Below are 16,560 nucleotides of genomic sequence, written 5' to 3' on the forward strand. Positions count from 1 at the left end.
CCCCCCCCCCCCCGCGCTCCTCGCGCCCCGCCGCTGTCCCCCCGGTCGGCGCAGTCCCCGCGGGCCCCGCGCCCCGCCCCGCCCCGCCGCTGTCCCCCCGCGCCTCGCCCCGCCCCCGCCGCTCCCCCCCGGACCCCAGGTCCCCTTGCCTCATGTTCTCCACCGTCCGGCCGTGGTGGCGCAGCAGGCAGATGACCGCGGCCACCGTGGAGGCCGAGAGGCAGAGCGCGCAGTACAGCGTGATCTTGGCGCAGAACCTGGCCGAGCGGCTCAGCTGCACGACGAGCAGGAGCAGCAGCAGCGCGGCGGTCAGCCACGGCCAGGACTCCATGGCCCCGCCACGCCCGGACCGCGTCCTCGCGGCGGCGTCCCCGGAGCCCCGACGGCGCTGGCCTCGGCTCCTCCGGCCGGCGGGCGCGAGGACGACCTGTGGGCTGGCGACCGCGGGCCTCCTCCCGTGCGCCCGCGCCCCTTATTGCGACGGCGGAGGGGCGGGGCGGCCCGGGGCGGAGAGGGGAGCGAGCGTGCCCAGGAAGCTGCTAGGTGAGGCGCGCCCCGCCCCGCCCCGCGACACTCCCCCTGCCCCCGCCGCCCGGTCACCTAGCTCCTGGCCGCGCGATCCGCGTCCCGGCCCCGCAGCCGCGCGGCGGGTAAACTTGGGCTCTGGCACCGCCCCCCGCGGTCTGGGCCTCCTCGCCCCGCCCCGCCCCGCCTTGTGTTCCCCACATCCCCAACGCCCCTTAACCCAGAAGCGTAGCTCCAAAGTCGACCCAAGGACGCGACTTCCTTGGCAGCCCGGTCGCCACACAAAGGAGCCCCTGAACCGCGCCCGAGTGACTGCCGCCTGGGCCACCTGCTCCTTCGGGTCCCCTGGGGCAATTGCAGGGAGACCCGGCTGGTCCGACGGGAGGCGACCTCGCTCCGCGGGCCTGAGGGGCACACACAGATTCTGGGTGGAGGCAGTAGGAATGGGGCGGGCTTCTGGGCGCGGCTGGGGCTGCCCGCTTTGGGTGCCAGGAACAGTGCGTCACCGCGGCCAGGAGCAGATACAGGGCGATTGTGCTCACATCAACTCAGCCTTCGGCCAGCCTGGCCGCATCGGTCACTTAGCGCTTGGCTTGGGGTGGAAGGAGGGCCCTGGCTGGATGTCCAGGTCACGGCTGCAGGGGCAGCCCACCGGTCGCAGAGAGCAGACTGAGCTTGCACTTGTCCTCTTCTCTTGGCTGGCTGGGGTCCTGTGTCTGCTGCAATTTCCCAAAATGCCCACGGGCGCCTGGCACTCCTAAGGGCATCAGGAAGTACCTTATGGGTCTCCTGGGTTTTTCAGATGCTGAGGCAATCTGTTACTGAAATATTCTCCTGACAGCCCCCAAAACTGATCTGTTCTCTCTCTCTCTTCTTTTTTTTTTTCTTTTTCTTTTTTTCAGGGCAAATGGTGGTTTTCTTAAAGCACAGGGACAAGACCCGTGGGCAGAAAGAGCTGCAGCCTCAAAACTGATCCGTGTTCACCGCAACTACAAAAGCTTCGCTCTTGAGCTAAATGGGGACCCCTCGCTCTAGGGAAGGTGGGGCTCCCTGCAAGGGCGTAGTAGCCCATTCACAGATGTTCCTAGCATTTCCCCGTGGGGAGGATTGCTTCACCTGAGTTCCACACGTGGTGTTTCTCAGTGGGACCGATAAGAGCATCTCCGCTCAGTCTCGGTCCGTCTGTGAGGACACAGCTTTGTGTCCCTGTCAATACACGAGCTGGTCTCTTTCCACTCTTGCAACAGGCTCCTGCTGCCCCGGCCGCAGGCTGTAGGATTTATGGGCCCCTGGGCAGGCGGCAGCAAAGCCGGAGAGCATGTGGGAGTGGGTGGGAGTGGGTGGCCTGCATCCAGGGGTGCAGCTGCAGCCGGGAGGAGGCTGGGTCACTGGCCATGCCTGCAGCCGCAGGTCCTCGGGGGGTCCGGACGGGATGAATGGAACCCAGGACTGACAAGCCCTGCAGGGCAGAAAGGGCCGCCTTACCCGAGGGGACTTCCTTCTGGTCCCTGAGCAGCACCCTTTCCACGGGACCCCTCCACCTCTCGCTCACCCACCTTGTCCCGCCTCACCCTGACCCTCTTCCCAGCACTTCCTACGACTTTGTGACATGTTTGCAGGTTTGTGTGCTTGCTGAGCTTCCCTGACCTGGTCAGACGGCCACTTCATTGGGGCCCATCTGTCTTGCTCGTGGGTGCATGACCAGCGCTGAGATCCATGCCGGGCTCAGTAGGTACTTACTCCCCAGCAAGTGCACCCCAAAATGGCCTCCTAGAGGCGAGAGTCCCCCTGCTGGAGTGACAGGGGAGGAGCCTAACCCTGGTCACCGAGTGCCACACCTGCTGCCCCGAGGCTGCCAGCTGCTGGGGGTCTGCCCTGTCCTCCAGTTCCTGGGGGCGGCGGTCTGGGCACACTGCGTGTCCTCATACAGACAGAGAGCCTGTTACGCAATCTCACCTTCCCCAGTTTCCTCCTGGGCAAACACTGAAAGAAAAGAAAGCCCTTTTCCCCTGATGGGGCAGGGGAGAGGGGTTGGGGGCTGAGGGGACGCCTGTGGCGTGGGGCGTCAGACTCCTCCGGTGTGGGTCTGAAAGAAATACTCAATACCGTAAAGTCCTACTTGGAAAGCTAACAAAACCTTTTTTGTTTCTAGAAAGTGAAGCCCTGAAGAATCTTCTGGGTTGGTGGAGAAAAGAGATTTTCTCTTAAATCAGTGATTCTCAACTAAGCAGGGACTGACATGGCTCCACTCAAGTTCAGCCCCAGAGCATGGCCAGAGCAGGGAAGCCTGGTCTGATGGGCAGGGATGTGCCAGTGTCCTGATTGACCCCGTCAGGGGGCCCGGGGTCCCCACGATGACCTGGGGGAGTTCATGACTGAGTCGGTCCCAGTCCCTGCCAGATAACGGCCGAGAGCCCTCCTGGGCATTTCTGGGGCTCATCCAGACAGCACATGACACCAGGAGACATGATTGGGACTGAGCTGTCACACCTCCCGAGGCCCACAGGAGCTCACAGCCAAGGATTGGGGCCATCACCGGGTGCCAGGTGCCGGGTGCTGGGCGACGGGAAACTGGCGGCCGGGGGGCTGCTGGCTCCCACAGGCAGACCTGCCAGAGGCTGACCAGCCCACCTGCCTACCCACCCAGGGCCTCCTTCTGCCGGGGTCCGGGTGAGGCCCTGTGGTCTCCAGGTTTCTCTCGGGTTGGGTGACATGTCTGGAGGGAAGGGCCAGGGCTCTCCATGCCTGAAGCTGAGATAAAGTGAGCACTGTGTGACCTCTCCCCGCCATGTGGCATCTGGGGCAGGGGTGGGGCACCCAGCCTCTGAAGTCCCGAGATGTGGCTTCATAGTCCATGTTACCCAAAGCTCCAGAGTGTCGGTTTTCTAGTCTATAAAATGGGGACACTAGGCTCACTAGTGGCTGGGAGGAGCTGAGCCCATGGCCCAGGCTGGCCCAGCAAGGGCCACTTCTGACTTTGTCTCCTACGTGTGGAGGTAGGTTCCTGCCTGGGAGGAAGTATGACCGGGATCAGGATGACAGCTCAGGAAGGGGTGTCCCAGCAATCCTGCAAGATCAGGGATGCGGGCTGGGGAGCAGCTGATTGTGGGCATGGTGGGGGGCGGAGCTCCCTATGAGCCCTGCTCCCTCTGGCGGGAGTGGGGGCCATCTCCAGGAGGTGAAGAAGATCCTTGGAAGGCAGGCATCAGGCTAGATGGGAGGAAGGGAGGAACCCCGGAGAGCCTTGTGGGTGTGGGTGGGGGGACGAGGGCGCACAGGTGAGAACCCGGCTGGGCTGCCCTGGGGCGCTCAGGCAGAGTTCCCCTAGGCCCGCAAGTTTTCAGACCTCTCGGTGGCCAAGGCCACCCCCAACCTGTAAATAAAGCAGCCTGTGAATCTTTCATGGGCTTGTGCTTAAAAATAGATGAGGTGAGGCTTCTGGGCCAGATTCCCAGGTCTCTGCTATGGCCACAACCTCCCCAGGGAGGCAGGGAGGGAGCTGGCCAGGGCGCGCAGAGCTGGAGCCGGGACAGATGGCACCCGGGCTCAGGGGCCAAAGAGAAGTGTCGTCTGAAGGTGGTGTCTGGAGCTCTGGGTCCCAGGCTAGGGGACGGGCCTGGCAGGGCCCAAGCAGCAGCTTGAGTGATCCTTCCCCTAGAGGGCTTTTGGGCTGGGAGACGGACGGGAGTGGACAGAACGACGGAGAGGTAGGACCACCAGGCAGAAGAGGGGAGACGAGGCCCCAAGAGGACAGGAGCTGGAGGTCCTGGTCCTGGGGCTGAGGCCCTTTCAGCTATATACAGGAGCTGCCCCCCACGTGGCAGCCCCCCACTCAGCCCTCCCACGCATGACACGAGCCTGACTTCCACGCTTGGATCAGCAGGCTCACTTGAGGCTCTAACAGCAACTGGAACCCCAGGTCCCAGATGGGCCCTCAGAGGTGGCCTCGCCCAGCCCCCACTGGACAAGCAGGAGCACAGGGCCCCAGGTAGGACACCCCCGGGGACTCGGGCCAGCAAGATGAAGCAGGAGCCCTGGGTGAGCGGCAAGCAGCCCTTCCTGCCGGGGCCTCAGCTTTCTTCTCCGTGCCGAGCGGCCAGGGATGGGCCCCTGGGGGCCTGTGAGGGTAACAGGCCGCGTGTGAGATGCCAGGCCAGCAGCACCTCCTCGGACAGGCTGCCCTCCAATCACCTCACCCCTGGCCCAGCTGGCGTCTGGACTGGATCAGCTGCCCAGCGCTCCCCAGGCCAAGGCACTGACTAGGTGGGACTGGGGCCCAAGCGGGCTGCCCTGGGCCTTGCCCCATCCACTCCTGGCTTTGGCTGCCGGCTCAGGGGCTGCCTCTGGGTCAAGGGGCCCTGGAGGCGCCCTGGCCCCTTCTGACCTCCCTCTCACTGCGGGGAACAAGCACTAGAGAAGGGGCCAGGGGCTGGGGGGGCCCCTCCATTGTGAAGGCCAGTATCCTGCCTCTGGCACTGGGGGTGAGACAGGGAGGCAGGTTGGGAGGAGGCTGCAGGGAGGAGGGTGCTGTGGCCTCCCTGCCAGGCCTCCTTCACCCTTCCCATGACTATGTTGAATTCCTGCAGCCCTGGAGGGCTCACAGGGTCAGCTCCCATCCTCCTGACTGCGGCTGGGCCGACGTCCATCCCATGAGCTATGCCCGTGACGTGGTTGGTCAGGGGGGGCACCTCGGCAAACCCAGTTTGGAGGCTCAGACTCACCAATGTAGAGAGCAAATTTTCACCTTTCTCAGGGTTGTCCCTCAAGATGAGGCAGGGAGTGGGCGGGAGGGAGCCCAGCTCTGCAGGCACCTGGGCCTGAGTTCCGCCCACCATCACTGGTGGGTGACTCTCTTCCTCTGTGGGCCCCTGTCCCAGCTGGTCAAATGGGAGCAATGAGGGACTCAGGAGACGAGGCTGTCACCACGGGACTAAGAGTCCCGCCTCGTGTGGGTCCCTTTGCTGCTGTCTCTTGAGTCCCAGACCCATGCTCCTGGGGGGACCCGGGCTTCCCAGGTGCCCCCAACCTCTGAGCCAGGCCCTCAGAGCCTCAGCCTGTCTGCACAGCTCCCCGCTCCATCCCCAGGGCCTTGGGGCGTCAGGCCCAGGACAGGCTCCCACAAGTCTCTGGTGAACAAATGAACGGAAGAGAAGGTGGAGGAATGAAGGAACCGTTCCTCACAAGTCCCGAAGAAGAGCATGCATGCCGCGTGGGGAGCCTCAGCTCTCAGAACACCGGGCGGGGACCGCCGGACGCCTGCGGAGTGGGCATGCTGCCCGTGGACAGGGACAAGGAAGTCTGGAGGTCAGGGCCACTGGCAGGAGCGATGGGTGGGTACGAAGAGAGGCCGGGGCAGCGGTGGCCCTCCAGATGGCCCAAGAACGCAGCCGTCGTGAGATCGGGCCCAGCTAACCTGCACACAGGCCTCAGGTACCTCCGTCTATCCCTCCCCTCCGCTTTCTCCAGGGGTACCCCGCCCCGGGGTGGGGGGGGTGTCCGAGCTCTGTCTCTGCCCCTCTGTGCGCAGGCAGAAGCACACCTGCTCAAACAGGAGGCTGGGGTTTGGGGCCAATGGCGCGGGGGCAGAAGCAGCCCCCGAGGGGTGGCAAGTGAGTCGGGGCCCTAACTGCATTCACGAACCCAGATAAAATCCAGGTGAACTCATGACCAAGGAAACTCCTTCAGGAGCACAGAGGCCTTGGTGGGGACAGAAGCCTGGCAGATGGAGATGGGAATCTGGGTGAGGAGAGAAGCAGAGACACTGCTCAGGACCGCTGGGCACAGTTAGGCAGGTTGTGCACTGCCCAAGTCCAGATGGTGTCAGCAACAGTTAAGTACAACTGGAGCTATCCTTTCCAGAGCAAGCTGACCTGATTCTCTGGCCTTTGACAGTCACCACACACTTTCCCACCCAGAGGCCTGGACAAATGCGTCCCGAGTCTAGGAGACTGGGCCTGGCTGCCTCTGTGTGAGAGGTCAGAAGCAAGGTTCCCCAGCTCAGCCCGAGCCACCCCACCCACCCCACCCTGCCTCAGCCTGGATGCCTGCCAGCTCCACGGCCAACATCCACCTGCGTCACCTGTGACCCATCAGACACTGGTCACGGAGCTAACGAGCTTGGAACTAGAGCTGGGGCCCCACCCTGTCTGCTGCCACTTCCCTGCAGCTGTCCGCGCTGTCCCCAGGGGGTCGCCAGATCAAGCATGTAGAAATACAGGACACCCTAAGCCTTGAATTTCAGATAAAGAAGGAATACTTTTTTAGCGTAAGTATGTCCCATGTGATAGTTGGGACATACTTATACTAAAAAATGTGATTTGTTGTCTATCTGAAATTCAAATCTAACCGGGCGTCCTGATTTGTATCTGGTGACCCCTTCCCAAAACTAGGGCCAAATCCCCTGTGCCCACCCCTGGGTTCTCCTAGTGCTTGTCTCCTTTCTCCCCCTACCCCAGCCAGCCTGGCCTCTGCCAAACGCCGGGCAGCACTGCCCTCTAGTGGACAGACCGCCGCACGGTAGCCCAGGCGGCAGGGCAGGGACAGGGTGGCGGGGAGCTCCAGGATCTCTTGACCCACCGCTCCCCGGCCGGGAGCAAACCCCCGGTGATTAAGCAGAGCCCCGCACCCGCCCAGGGCCGGCTGCCCCATCCCATCACCCCTGGACTGCAAGCAGGGTAGGCCCGCCCCGAGGCCCCCAGATGGTGCTCGATGCATGGACTGGACCAGACTGCCAAGGTACCTCCAAGTGCCGGGGCGGGTAAGGTGTTTGGGGGGAGGGGCCTTTGGCAGGAGCTTGCCCCCTTTGAGCTTCACTGCCTCCCTCTGAACCCCCCAGCCCCATGGCCCTTCCGCACAGATATCTTTCCCTGGCCCCTCAGCTCCCCGAGCTGGCCGGGGCTGCCCAGCCCCAGGCGGGCCCCTGGACGCAGGGGCAGCAGAGCCACCAGCCAGCCCCTGAGGCTGCGGGCTCACAGCTCGCTCCCTGTCGGCCCGTCGTGTCCAGCGCGGGGGAGGCCATGGTCATTCCTTGCCCCCCTCCCTCCTTCCTTCTGGCTCCCTGGCGCCCGCCCTCTCTCCTCTCTTCTCCTTCCCTCCTTTCTGTCCCAGCTCCGCACGGACACCTGTCCCCAGTTCGGGCACCCCAGCATGGCGGCACTTGTGGACGTGTCCTTTGGGGCCTCCTTCCTCCATAAAGACGTATTGAAGAGTGTCCGCCATGACTGTGTTGGTCCAAAGATGGATGTAATATTCAACCACAAAAGTTCGTTTTTTCTCTTCCGAAAGGTGAGGAGAACACGTCTTTGGTCCCCTAAACGTCTGTGGCCCTGCGTCCTGAGCCATGGGCCTCGTGGAGCTGGCACTGTTTGGTAAGGGTCCTGTGGGTCCCACCAGCCGAGGCTGCTCCCGACCGGGCACTGGCCCAGGGGCGCTCTAGCTGGCAGAGGGACTCTTCCTATGTACCCCGGGGGGCCTGACCCAGGGAGCCCCTGAGCCTAATCACTGGGTTCCGTGAGTTCACACCAGTGCAGGATCCATGAGCCCTCCCCACCCCACAAATGGGCGTCCCTGGAAACTCGGGGCTCAAACCAGATGTGCTGCCCTCTGCCTGCCCCAGTCCTGGAAATCCCTCCCCGGCCCAAAGTCCGGGTGGCGGGGGGCTCCAGGTGTTTTGCTGGGGGGTCACGACCCTGCCATCTAAATAGATGAGCTCCCAGCGCACCTGCTACAGGCAGGCAGGTGGGAGGGGCCCTGTGAAGGGTTGCCTCCCCGTCAGGGCCTCTCAGGGCATGCGCGGAGTCTTCGGGGCCCGCTGCCGTGCCCAGACACAGCCTGGTCACGGAGCAAGACCCAAGCCCTGGGCTGCGTCCTCTCCCCGCGCGTTCAGAGAGCCCCGTCCTTGCCCGGCTGCAGGTGGTGGCACTTTGGGTGGGTCTATTTTTTTAAAATTTTATTCAAATTCAATTAATTGACATAGAGTATATCATTAACTTCAGAGGTAGGAGTTCAGTGGTTCATCGGTTGCATAGAACGCCCAGGGCTTGGTAATCCCATGCTGTCCTTCTGTCTTTACACCTGAGAAGGGGGTGTTACAGTGAGCGGACGGAAGACCAGGCTGGCCCTGGGAAACGGAGCGGCTAGCCAAAGCGTCAAGACGCCTGGCGGTGTCACAGGGGTCCTGGAGGGGTGTGCGGCCCCCGTGGCCTTCTGGGGAAAACTGGCTTCCAGACTGGAGCCTTGAGGAACGGCCTGGAGTGGAGGCCCCGTGAGCCTGGCGCGGGCATGTGGGTTCTGATCTGTCCATGGGTGCACAACAGAAGAAACCCGGGCCAGTGCCTTCAGGTCAAGTTTTCCCTTTCCCCTTCCCCCTCCGCCCGTCCCCAGGACACCGCCGGGGCGCTCCCCGCTTTCTGTGGGTGCTGACGACCCCCCCACTCCCACATGTGCTCGCTGGGCCCCTGACGCTGGTTCTCCTGCAGCTCCAGGGCTCCCCACGTCAGGCCAGCCAGCGGAACGCCGAGCCTGCCCCTGGTTCCCACGGCAAATGAGAGTGTGGCGGACGTCCTCAGGGGGCATCCCGGCCACACTGAGAATGTCCCTCCGCGTCAAGCCCCGGGGCGGCTCTGCTGGGCGTGTGCAGGCTGGGATGGCTCATGGGAGGTGGCCCGGCAAAGTCTCCGTGCCCCACGGGAAGGAAGGAACTCAGCTTACAAGCCCGCCTGCCCCCGTTCACGGCAGCATCAGCCATCGCAGCCCAGAGCAGGAGGATGGGGGAGGTCAGCCCAGCGCAGAAGGACCAGTCCTGAAGCATCCACTCCCAGGAGGCCCCAGAGGAGTCGGACCCACGGGTGGACAGACGCAGGCAGTGGGAGGGGAGGGGTCTGTGTTCAGTGGGGACAAGGCTCAGTCTGGGAAGGTGGAGTGTCCTGGGGACCGAGGGAGGGGTGAGTGTGTCCGACGCCCCTGAGCTGTGCCCTAAAAAACAGGATGGCAAGTTCTAGGTTATGTGTATCTTGCCACAATACAAGGAATAATTAGAAAGGCAGCGGGTTTTACCCCCCAGCTGCAGGGGGTGCGTCCTCCCCCACCCCCACCCCATCCCCGGCCGTCCACACCTGCCAATCTGTTGGGCTGGGACACGGTTTTGGAAGTCCGCGGATTCTGTATCGTTGGCGTGGGACTCGGGGGCAGGGGATTTAAGTCAAACAGGTGGACGATTACACTGTCCTCTTCAAGAAATGCCCGCGCCAAGTGTGTGCCCTGGAACAGGTGGTAACATGGACCCTTTTCCTCATCTGATACTGACTCACGTGTTCATTTCACATCGGCACGAGCCGTGATTTTACCTTTCTTGAATGTTAACATTGGACAGAGGACAGCCCCACGAGGCAGCCAGGGGCAGCCCTGGGGATGAGCTGGATGGGAGGCCAGAGGACAGGATCGGGGGGCGGGGGGCACCTCTGGGGAAACGAGACAGAGACAGACAGACAGAGACAAGGTGTCCTGGCCAGGTCTCTTTGCTGGCCCCACTCCTGACTGACGCCTCCCCTCCTCAGTTCCCTTAGATCTCGTCTGGGACTCAGCTCTGGAGCTCCCTCCTCCAGGAGGCCCCCCTAGGCTTCCCAGCTCAGGTGAGCCTGTCTTCTGCATACTTGTCTCTCTGCCTTAGCCACCGGCCAAGTAATCTATGGTTGCATGCATCTCGGTACGTGCAGGGTGAGGCGGAATTCACCCTTGCATCCCGGGCCCTTGCCAATGCCTTCTTGGGGACTAACTGCCCTGAGTTCCAAGAGCCACAAGAAATCACCAAGATTCCACTAGGGGTTTGGAGCAAGAGGTGAGGCGGGAGCAGCTCATCCTAGCTCGTCATGTGCTGAGTGCACCTGTAGCCAATGGGGCAACGGGCTCTGGGACTCAGGGGCCTGGAGCCGTCTGTCCTGAGGGGCATGGACAGCCAGCTAGCAGCAGCTGCGTGTCCCCCACGTCCCAGGAGCCCTGGCAGGGCTGGGAGGGAGCAGGGCTGGCCGCCGCCTCCATGGACATCCCCTCACCCTGCTTCCTCTCCTAGAGGATGGAACCTGGACCTCTAGGCTTCCCTCTGCAGTCTGGGCTCTGCACGCCACCAAGTCCACCTTGTCACCTGCCTGGAGCTGCCCCTGCCCGTGGGTCCTTCCTTGCCCCGAAGAACCCTAGCCATCGGTGAGGCCCAGAATACCATCCCTGCCTGGATGGGACCCTCCCCGGGACTCACACTTTCTCATGGCTCCACGGCACAGCTAAGCTAACATGAGTCTGTCTCTGCTACATTGTGAGGTTTTGGTTTTTGGGGCAGAGGTTTTGCTTACTTTCCATTCCCAGGTCCTGAGTGTTGGTGGAGTTCTCAGTAAATATTGAATGAACGAATAAATAATGAACATCCAACTGCAGATCCTTCCCAGGGGCTGAAGCTTCCCAGAGCTGGAGCGTCAGTCCAGTCTATTGAACACGTGCCCTCCCGCACCCACGTCACTAACCACCCACACCACTCGGCTCCTCCGGGAGGAGGCCTCCGATCCCTGTGAGCGCTGCCCGCCAGGCAGGCCCGGACCACCGCTACAGCCGGGGCGGAAGGAGGTGGATCTCCCGAGCTCCTTGGTGCTGCTCTACCACCTCGTGATCCCTCCTTTCCTCGTGGTGCTTCCCCTGGGCTGTCCTGCGTCCACCGAGGCCTGGGACTGAGGTTCTCGGGGGCCCACGTCTGATATCGGTTTTCCCGTGTTCTCTCCCTCGTGGTGGGTCACTGCCCACCGGCTTGTGCACGTTTGAATACATGTTCTCTTGACCTTAATCTGTGGGAATTCTGCTGATCTGAATCAGGGGTGCTGGGAAAGATTGCAGCTGTGCGGGTGGGGAGCTGGGGAGCCCCACAGAGCTGGGGCACCCACCCTCGGGGGCAGGGGCCTTCTGCCTGCCCAACGCACCTGCCCCAACAGACATCATCAGTTGGCTCCCTCGTTGGTGGAGAAGGTCTTGGGAGTCCCCAGGGCTCCAGGCCCCAGAGTTCAGTTGTTTGGCAGAGGGAGGGGCTCGTGGGTGTCTAGTGCACCTAGAGTGGGCTGGACGGTGTCCACATCCTTACCGTGGTGCCTGGGAATGCGACCTTATTTGGAAAAAAGGTCTTTGCAGATGCATTGAACAAAGGATCTTGAGATGAGTGGGTCATCCTGGATTATTTGGGTGGGCCCTAAGTCCAATGACCAGTGTCCCTCTAGGAGATGCAAAAGAAGAGACAGACAGACACAGGGAGAGGCCACAGCCCAGGAGCACCTGGAGACAGCGGGAGCCCAAAGAGGCAGGAAGCACCCTCCCGAGAACCTCCCGAGGGAGCGCAGCCCTGCCCACACCTGGATTTTGGACTTCCAGCCTCAGAACATTGAGAATACAGTTCTGCTGTTTTAAGTAACCCTTTCTGGTCATCTGTTACAGAGGCCCCAGAAAATTCACTCATGGCACTCTGTGCTGGTTCCAGAAGCTGGAGCATAAGGCACCAGAAGCTCACTGTTCTTGGGCCTAAGAGGGAAGCTGACCGTGTGTGCAGGTGTGGGGGCCCGGCCAGCAGCTGGCTCTGCCAGGGGGTGGGGGTCAGTGGGGGCGGCGGGGCTGCAATCCAGGCTGGCTACCTGCAGGAGGTGAGGTCTCACCCATGGCCTGACAGATGAACACCAGAGCAAGAAGTGGGAGAGGAGAACTTTAGGCCAGAAAAGAGAGAGTGGGAGGCTCTCAAGGACGAAGAAGTTGTGTGTGTGTCTGGCATGGGACATGCAGCAGGGGCCCGGGGGAGAGGGGGTGGGAGCTGGTGGGGCTGACCCTTGGGAGGCTTCCAGCTCCTGCCAAGGAGTGTGCACTGATCTGATTCTCCAGGTGCTGAGGAGTTCTCTTCAAAATGCTTTTTTGGGGGGGCGCCTGGGCGGCTCAGTCGGTTAAGCGTCTTTTTTTTTTTTTTTTGAGATCTTATTTATTTATTTGAGAAAGGGGGTGGAGAGAGCGCAAGCAGGGGGAGCAGCTTAACCCTGCCGAGCAGGGAGCCTGATGCAGGGCTTGATCCCAGCACCCTGGGATCATGACCTGAGCTGAAGGCAGATGCTTCACCGACTGAGCCACCCAGACGCCCCAAGCATCCGACTCTTGATTTCAGCTCGAGCCCTGTGATGGGGTCAGTGCTCAGTGCAGTCTGCTTCTCTCTCTCTCCCCCTGCCCCTCACCCCTCTCTCTCTAAAAATAAATAGATTAAATAAAATGCCTTTTAGACTCCTTGTCCTTTGTTCTTCTTTTTCTCAGGATAGTCTCCCCATGGACGATGCTTTTCCGTGCATCCAATTCTAAAAGCCTCCTGTATTCCTTATCCATTGCTGGGTGACCCTAAGGTAGAGACACTTAAAACCTTGCATGGTTCTACGGTCCGGAATTCAGGAGCAGCTCGGTGATGCGGTTTTGACTCAGGGTCACTCTGACCTTGTGTCAAAATGTCAGCCAGGCTTGCGGTCCTCTGAAGACTTAACTGGGGCCCCTCCCCTCCACTCCACTCCCCTTCCCCTCCTTCTCCAGCCCCACCAGAAACCCCTGCTGGTCTCGCAGGAGCTTCTCCCGGGTCCCAGTCTTGGAGGTCCTGAGCTCCCAAGGGGAGGTCTGGGACAGAGGCAGACTCGGCCCTGGGTGCAGGGAGCTCGGACATGGGTGGGGGTGGGGTCTGCAGGGAGTCCCAGCATCCAGGGGGTCCAGTGACCTGTCAGACCCAGAGGGCCTCTGTCGGCTGGGGGTGGGGGGTGTGTGGAAGTCCTGGCAGAGCGAACAACATTCACAAAAGCTCAGAGGCAGGCAAGAGCAGACGCACTCTGGGACTGAAAGAAGAATGGGGTGGGGGTGAGGGGCGGTAGGGAAGCAACCAGCTGAACACCCCCAGGACTAGCCAGGGGCCCCAGTGGGGCAGTTGGGTGGGGCTCTGCAGAGTGTTTATCGTGAAAACGAGGGAGATAAAGCCTTTGACCCAGAATGTCACCTGCAGGATCCTGTCCTGAAGTTAATATTTAAGGAATGGGTACAGATCCAGCCAGAAGGTCACTCACCCAGCCTCGCTCAGGAAGGAGAAAGCTCATCCTAAATACCCATCGAGTCAACTGGTTACATAAATTAGGGTCCATCAGGCAACAGAACATGGTGCAGCCCATAAAACAGCACTGCGGCCCTGGGCGCTCAGATCAACTGCGGCCCCTTCCAAAGGAGAAACCCATTCTCTGGGGCCCTTCGGGTCTGCCCCAGGACCCCCCCCCAGTCCCCCGGGGCCACAGCCCAGCACGACACCCCTCAAGAAGTCCAAGATGCTGGGGAAAAACTAGTCTAAGGCCAGACGGAAGCTTATTTTTATTACGATGGTTGGACGATTTCTTTTATGTATCATCAAGGTTAAAACACCTTTAAAACTTAACTCAGACCAGCAGGCCCCCAAGAATGGGATTGAGGACTCTGATTCTATTGAGGGGGCAGGTGCATACCGCTGGGCGATGCTGGGCCACACAGAGCAGTGCAGCCTTGCGGCTCAGACCTCAGGCACTTATTTCTCGGGGTTCTGGAGGCAGGATGTGAGGTCAGGGTGGCTCCCGGGGAGAACTGTCCTGGCCTGCAGTTGGCCGCCTTCTCGTTGTGCCCTCGCACGTGGGGACAGGTGGGGAGACAGACAGAGACAGAGGGAGGGGGAGAACTCTGGTCTCTGCTCACAAGGGCACTAACCCCATACCCCCAAGTACCCCCTCCTAACAGCATCACATGGGGGCGGTGAGAGCTTCAACATGTGAATTTGGGTCTGGACAGGATTCAGCCCACAGTAACGAACAAACAGCTACAATCAGCTAAAAATGATGACAGGGTTTACACAGGGAGGAGGGTTTACACACACATGCCCCTAAAAAAAATCCCATGAAATCACATGGAAGTTTCCCAAACTATCCCCATGTGACACCAAAGTCATCACTGTGGAAATAGTCACAGTCATGCTTATTCCCAGCCAATCTGTCTCAGTCACATGGTTTTCTGCCCTGTCACCAGTCACCGAACGCCCTCTCTGCCCCCGTGAGGTCCGGAAGCCGCACCCGCCGCGGGACAGAGCTGGACCCGAGCCCCGCCCTGCCCTGCCCGCCACGCACTGAGCTGCGAGACCCTCAGCTGAGCGGGGGGCTGGCGCTTCCTCCCTCCCTCGTGCCCCCTTCTGAAGTAGACAAGCGAAGTTTGACCATTTAAAAATACTGAAATACAGGTATATATTATTACAAACTGGACAGGAGCCCTCTGCTTCCCCCAAAGTAGCCACTGCTAACCAGCCTCTTTCGAAACAGAACAGAGACACGTGTACGTCTATTCCAGGGCGTGCACACTCACACGCACACACACACTAACAACACACACGTCCGTAACAAAAACCATCTCATTCTACACACACTGCTTTGTAATTTGCTTTTGTCATTGTGGTGGGTTGAACGATGCCCCCACACGGAATTGTGTCCACCTGGAACCTATGAGTGTGGCCTTACTTGTGACCTTTGCAGAGACGACCAAGGATCTCGAGGTGACGTCACCCTGGGTTGCCTGGATGGGCCCGACATCCCAGCCGGGGCCCTTATGAGAGGAGAGGACACAGTGAGGAGCAGGCTGGGACTGCTGTCGGGAGGGCCCCATAACTCCTGCCCCTGGCCGTCCCTGAGCAGACAGAGATGGCCCCAAGCCTGGGGAGGTGGCCCTGAGCTCTTGACAGTATCCAGCCCATCCTTCCCCCCGAATCCTGCACACCATCCCCTGACCTGAAGGGCTGGCCCTGGGGCCCCGAGAGCTTCCAAGCTTCCTCTCCTCTCCAAAGCCCCCACACTGAAATAGTGGCCCTTCTTCCCTGCATGCCTGGAGCGCCCAGCCTGCCAGGGAGGTGGTCCTGGGCCCCCAGCAGCCCTCAGGCAAACCCCTTTGCTCCAGTCTCCATTTCCAAGCCAGAGTGAGCCCGCTGAGCCACTGGCCATTGGTCTGTGCAGCTGTCCATGGGATCCTGGGCCCTCTGGGCTGAAGTTCTGGGTCCAGACTCCCCACTGAGGACCCTCAGGACCCTGTTGCCTAGCTCAGACCTCCCACTGCACACCCTGCTAGAATGCATACAGTTCCTATCTGGTCCAGTCTGCTGCCTCTGGGCCTCTGCGCACTCTGTTCCTTGTCCTGGAACCCAGCTCCTCCCTGGCCGCACCCCCACCCCCGTCCCTCATCCTCTAGGTCTTCATGCAGACATCACCTTCCCCAGGCCTGATGGCATCCCCACCATGTGCTGGGCTCCCCATTCTCCACCCCTCCCAGAACACCTGTCTGAAGGGGACGACGTGACCCCTGACTTCAGTCCAAGGCAGGCAGTGGGATGGGCTATATCTGGAAGGGCGATGTGTCCAGGGGCCTAAGTCATTTCTCCATTTTTCCTGTGACTTGTGCCCAAGACTACAGGGTCCCAGCATCCTGGAGTTTTAGTGGGACGCGTGGCTCTCCAGAGGAAGACTACATTTCCAGACTTCTCTGCAGCAAGGGTGGTCATGTGACTAGGCTTGCAGGGACTGGGACAGAAGTGGTACGTATTTCCAGGTCCTTAAAGGGAGAGGCAGGCTTTTCACTTTTTTGCTCTTCCTCCTTGCTAGAGTGTGAAGGTGACGGCTGGAGCATGGAGGCGACGCTGGAGCGTGGAGGTGACGGCTGGAGCGTGGAGGTGACGCTGGAGCGTGGAGGTGACAGCTGGAGCGTGGAGGTGACGCTGGAGCGTGGAGGTGACGGCTGGAGCGTGGAGGTGACGGCTGGAGCTGGAGGTGACGCTGGAGCTGGAGGTGACGGCTGGAGCGTGGAGGTGACGGCTGGAGCGTGGAGGTGACGCTGGAGCGTGGAGGTGACAGCTGGAGCGTGGAGGTGACGCTGGAGCGTGGAGGTGACGGCTGGAGCGTGGAGGTGACGGCTGGAGCTGGAGGTGACGCTGGAGCTGGAGGTGACGGC

The 16,560-nt window shown here is 61.1% G+C and overlaps 1 protein-coding gene and 1 long non-coding RNA gene across 3 annotated transcripts in view; both read right to left on the reverse strand.

Annotated features, from left to right (window-relative positions):
* AGPAT2 (1-acylglycerol-3-phosphate O-acyltransferase 2) overlaps nucleotides 1-1,114 on the reverse strand; it is a 14,032-nt gene extending 12,918 nt beyond the window's left edge. The window contains exon 1 of one of the 2 annotated variants that reach the window (XM_081803966.1): nucleotides 1,068-1,114. In XM_081803966.1, coding sequence (XP_081660092.1) covers nucleotides 1,068-1,099 — 32 coding nt within the window. In that variant the 5' untranslated portion in view covers nucleotides 1,100-1,114. Of the gene's footprint in view, nucleotides 1-149; nucleotides 541-1,067 lie in introns of those variants that run through there. The other variant, XM_081803965.1, reaches the window with a different exon arrangement.
* Nucleotides 1,115-13,895: 12,781 nt separating this feature from the next.
* LOC145717170 (uncharacterized) lies at nucleotides 13,896-16,557 on the reverse strand. The gene is made up of 2 exons (XR_014140230.1): nucleotides 16,482-16,557; nucleotides 13,896-16,443 (listed from the first exon to the last, which is right to left on the reverse strand). It is a non-coding gene; the product is annotated as an uncharacterized LOC145717170 (long non-coding RNA).
* Nucleotides 16,558-16,560: the final 3 nt, after the last annotated feature.

The sequence above is a fragment of the Leptonychotes weddellii genome, chromosome 14 (genome assembly GCF_054177405.1).
Source record: "Leptonychotes weddellii isolate Sample4059 chromosome 14, ASM5417740v2, whole genome shotgun sequence".
Lineage (NCBI taxonomy): Eukaryota > Metazoa > Chordata > Mammalia > Carnivora > Phocidae > Leptonychotes > Leptonychotes weddellii.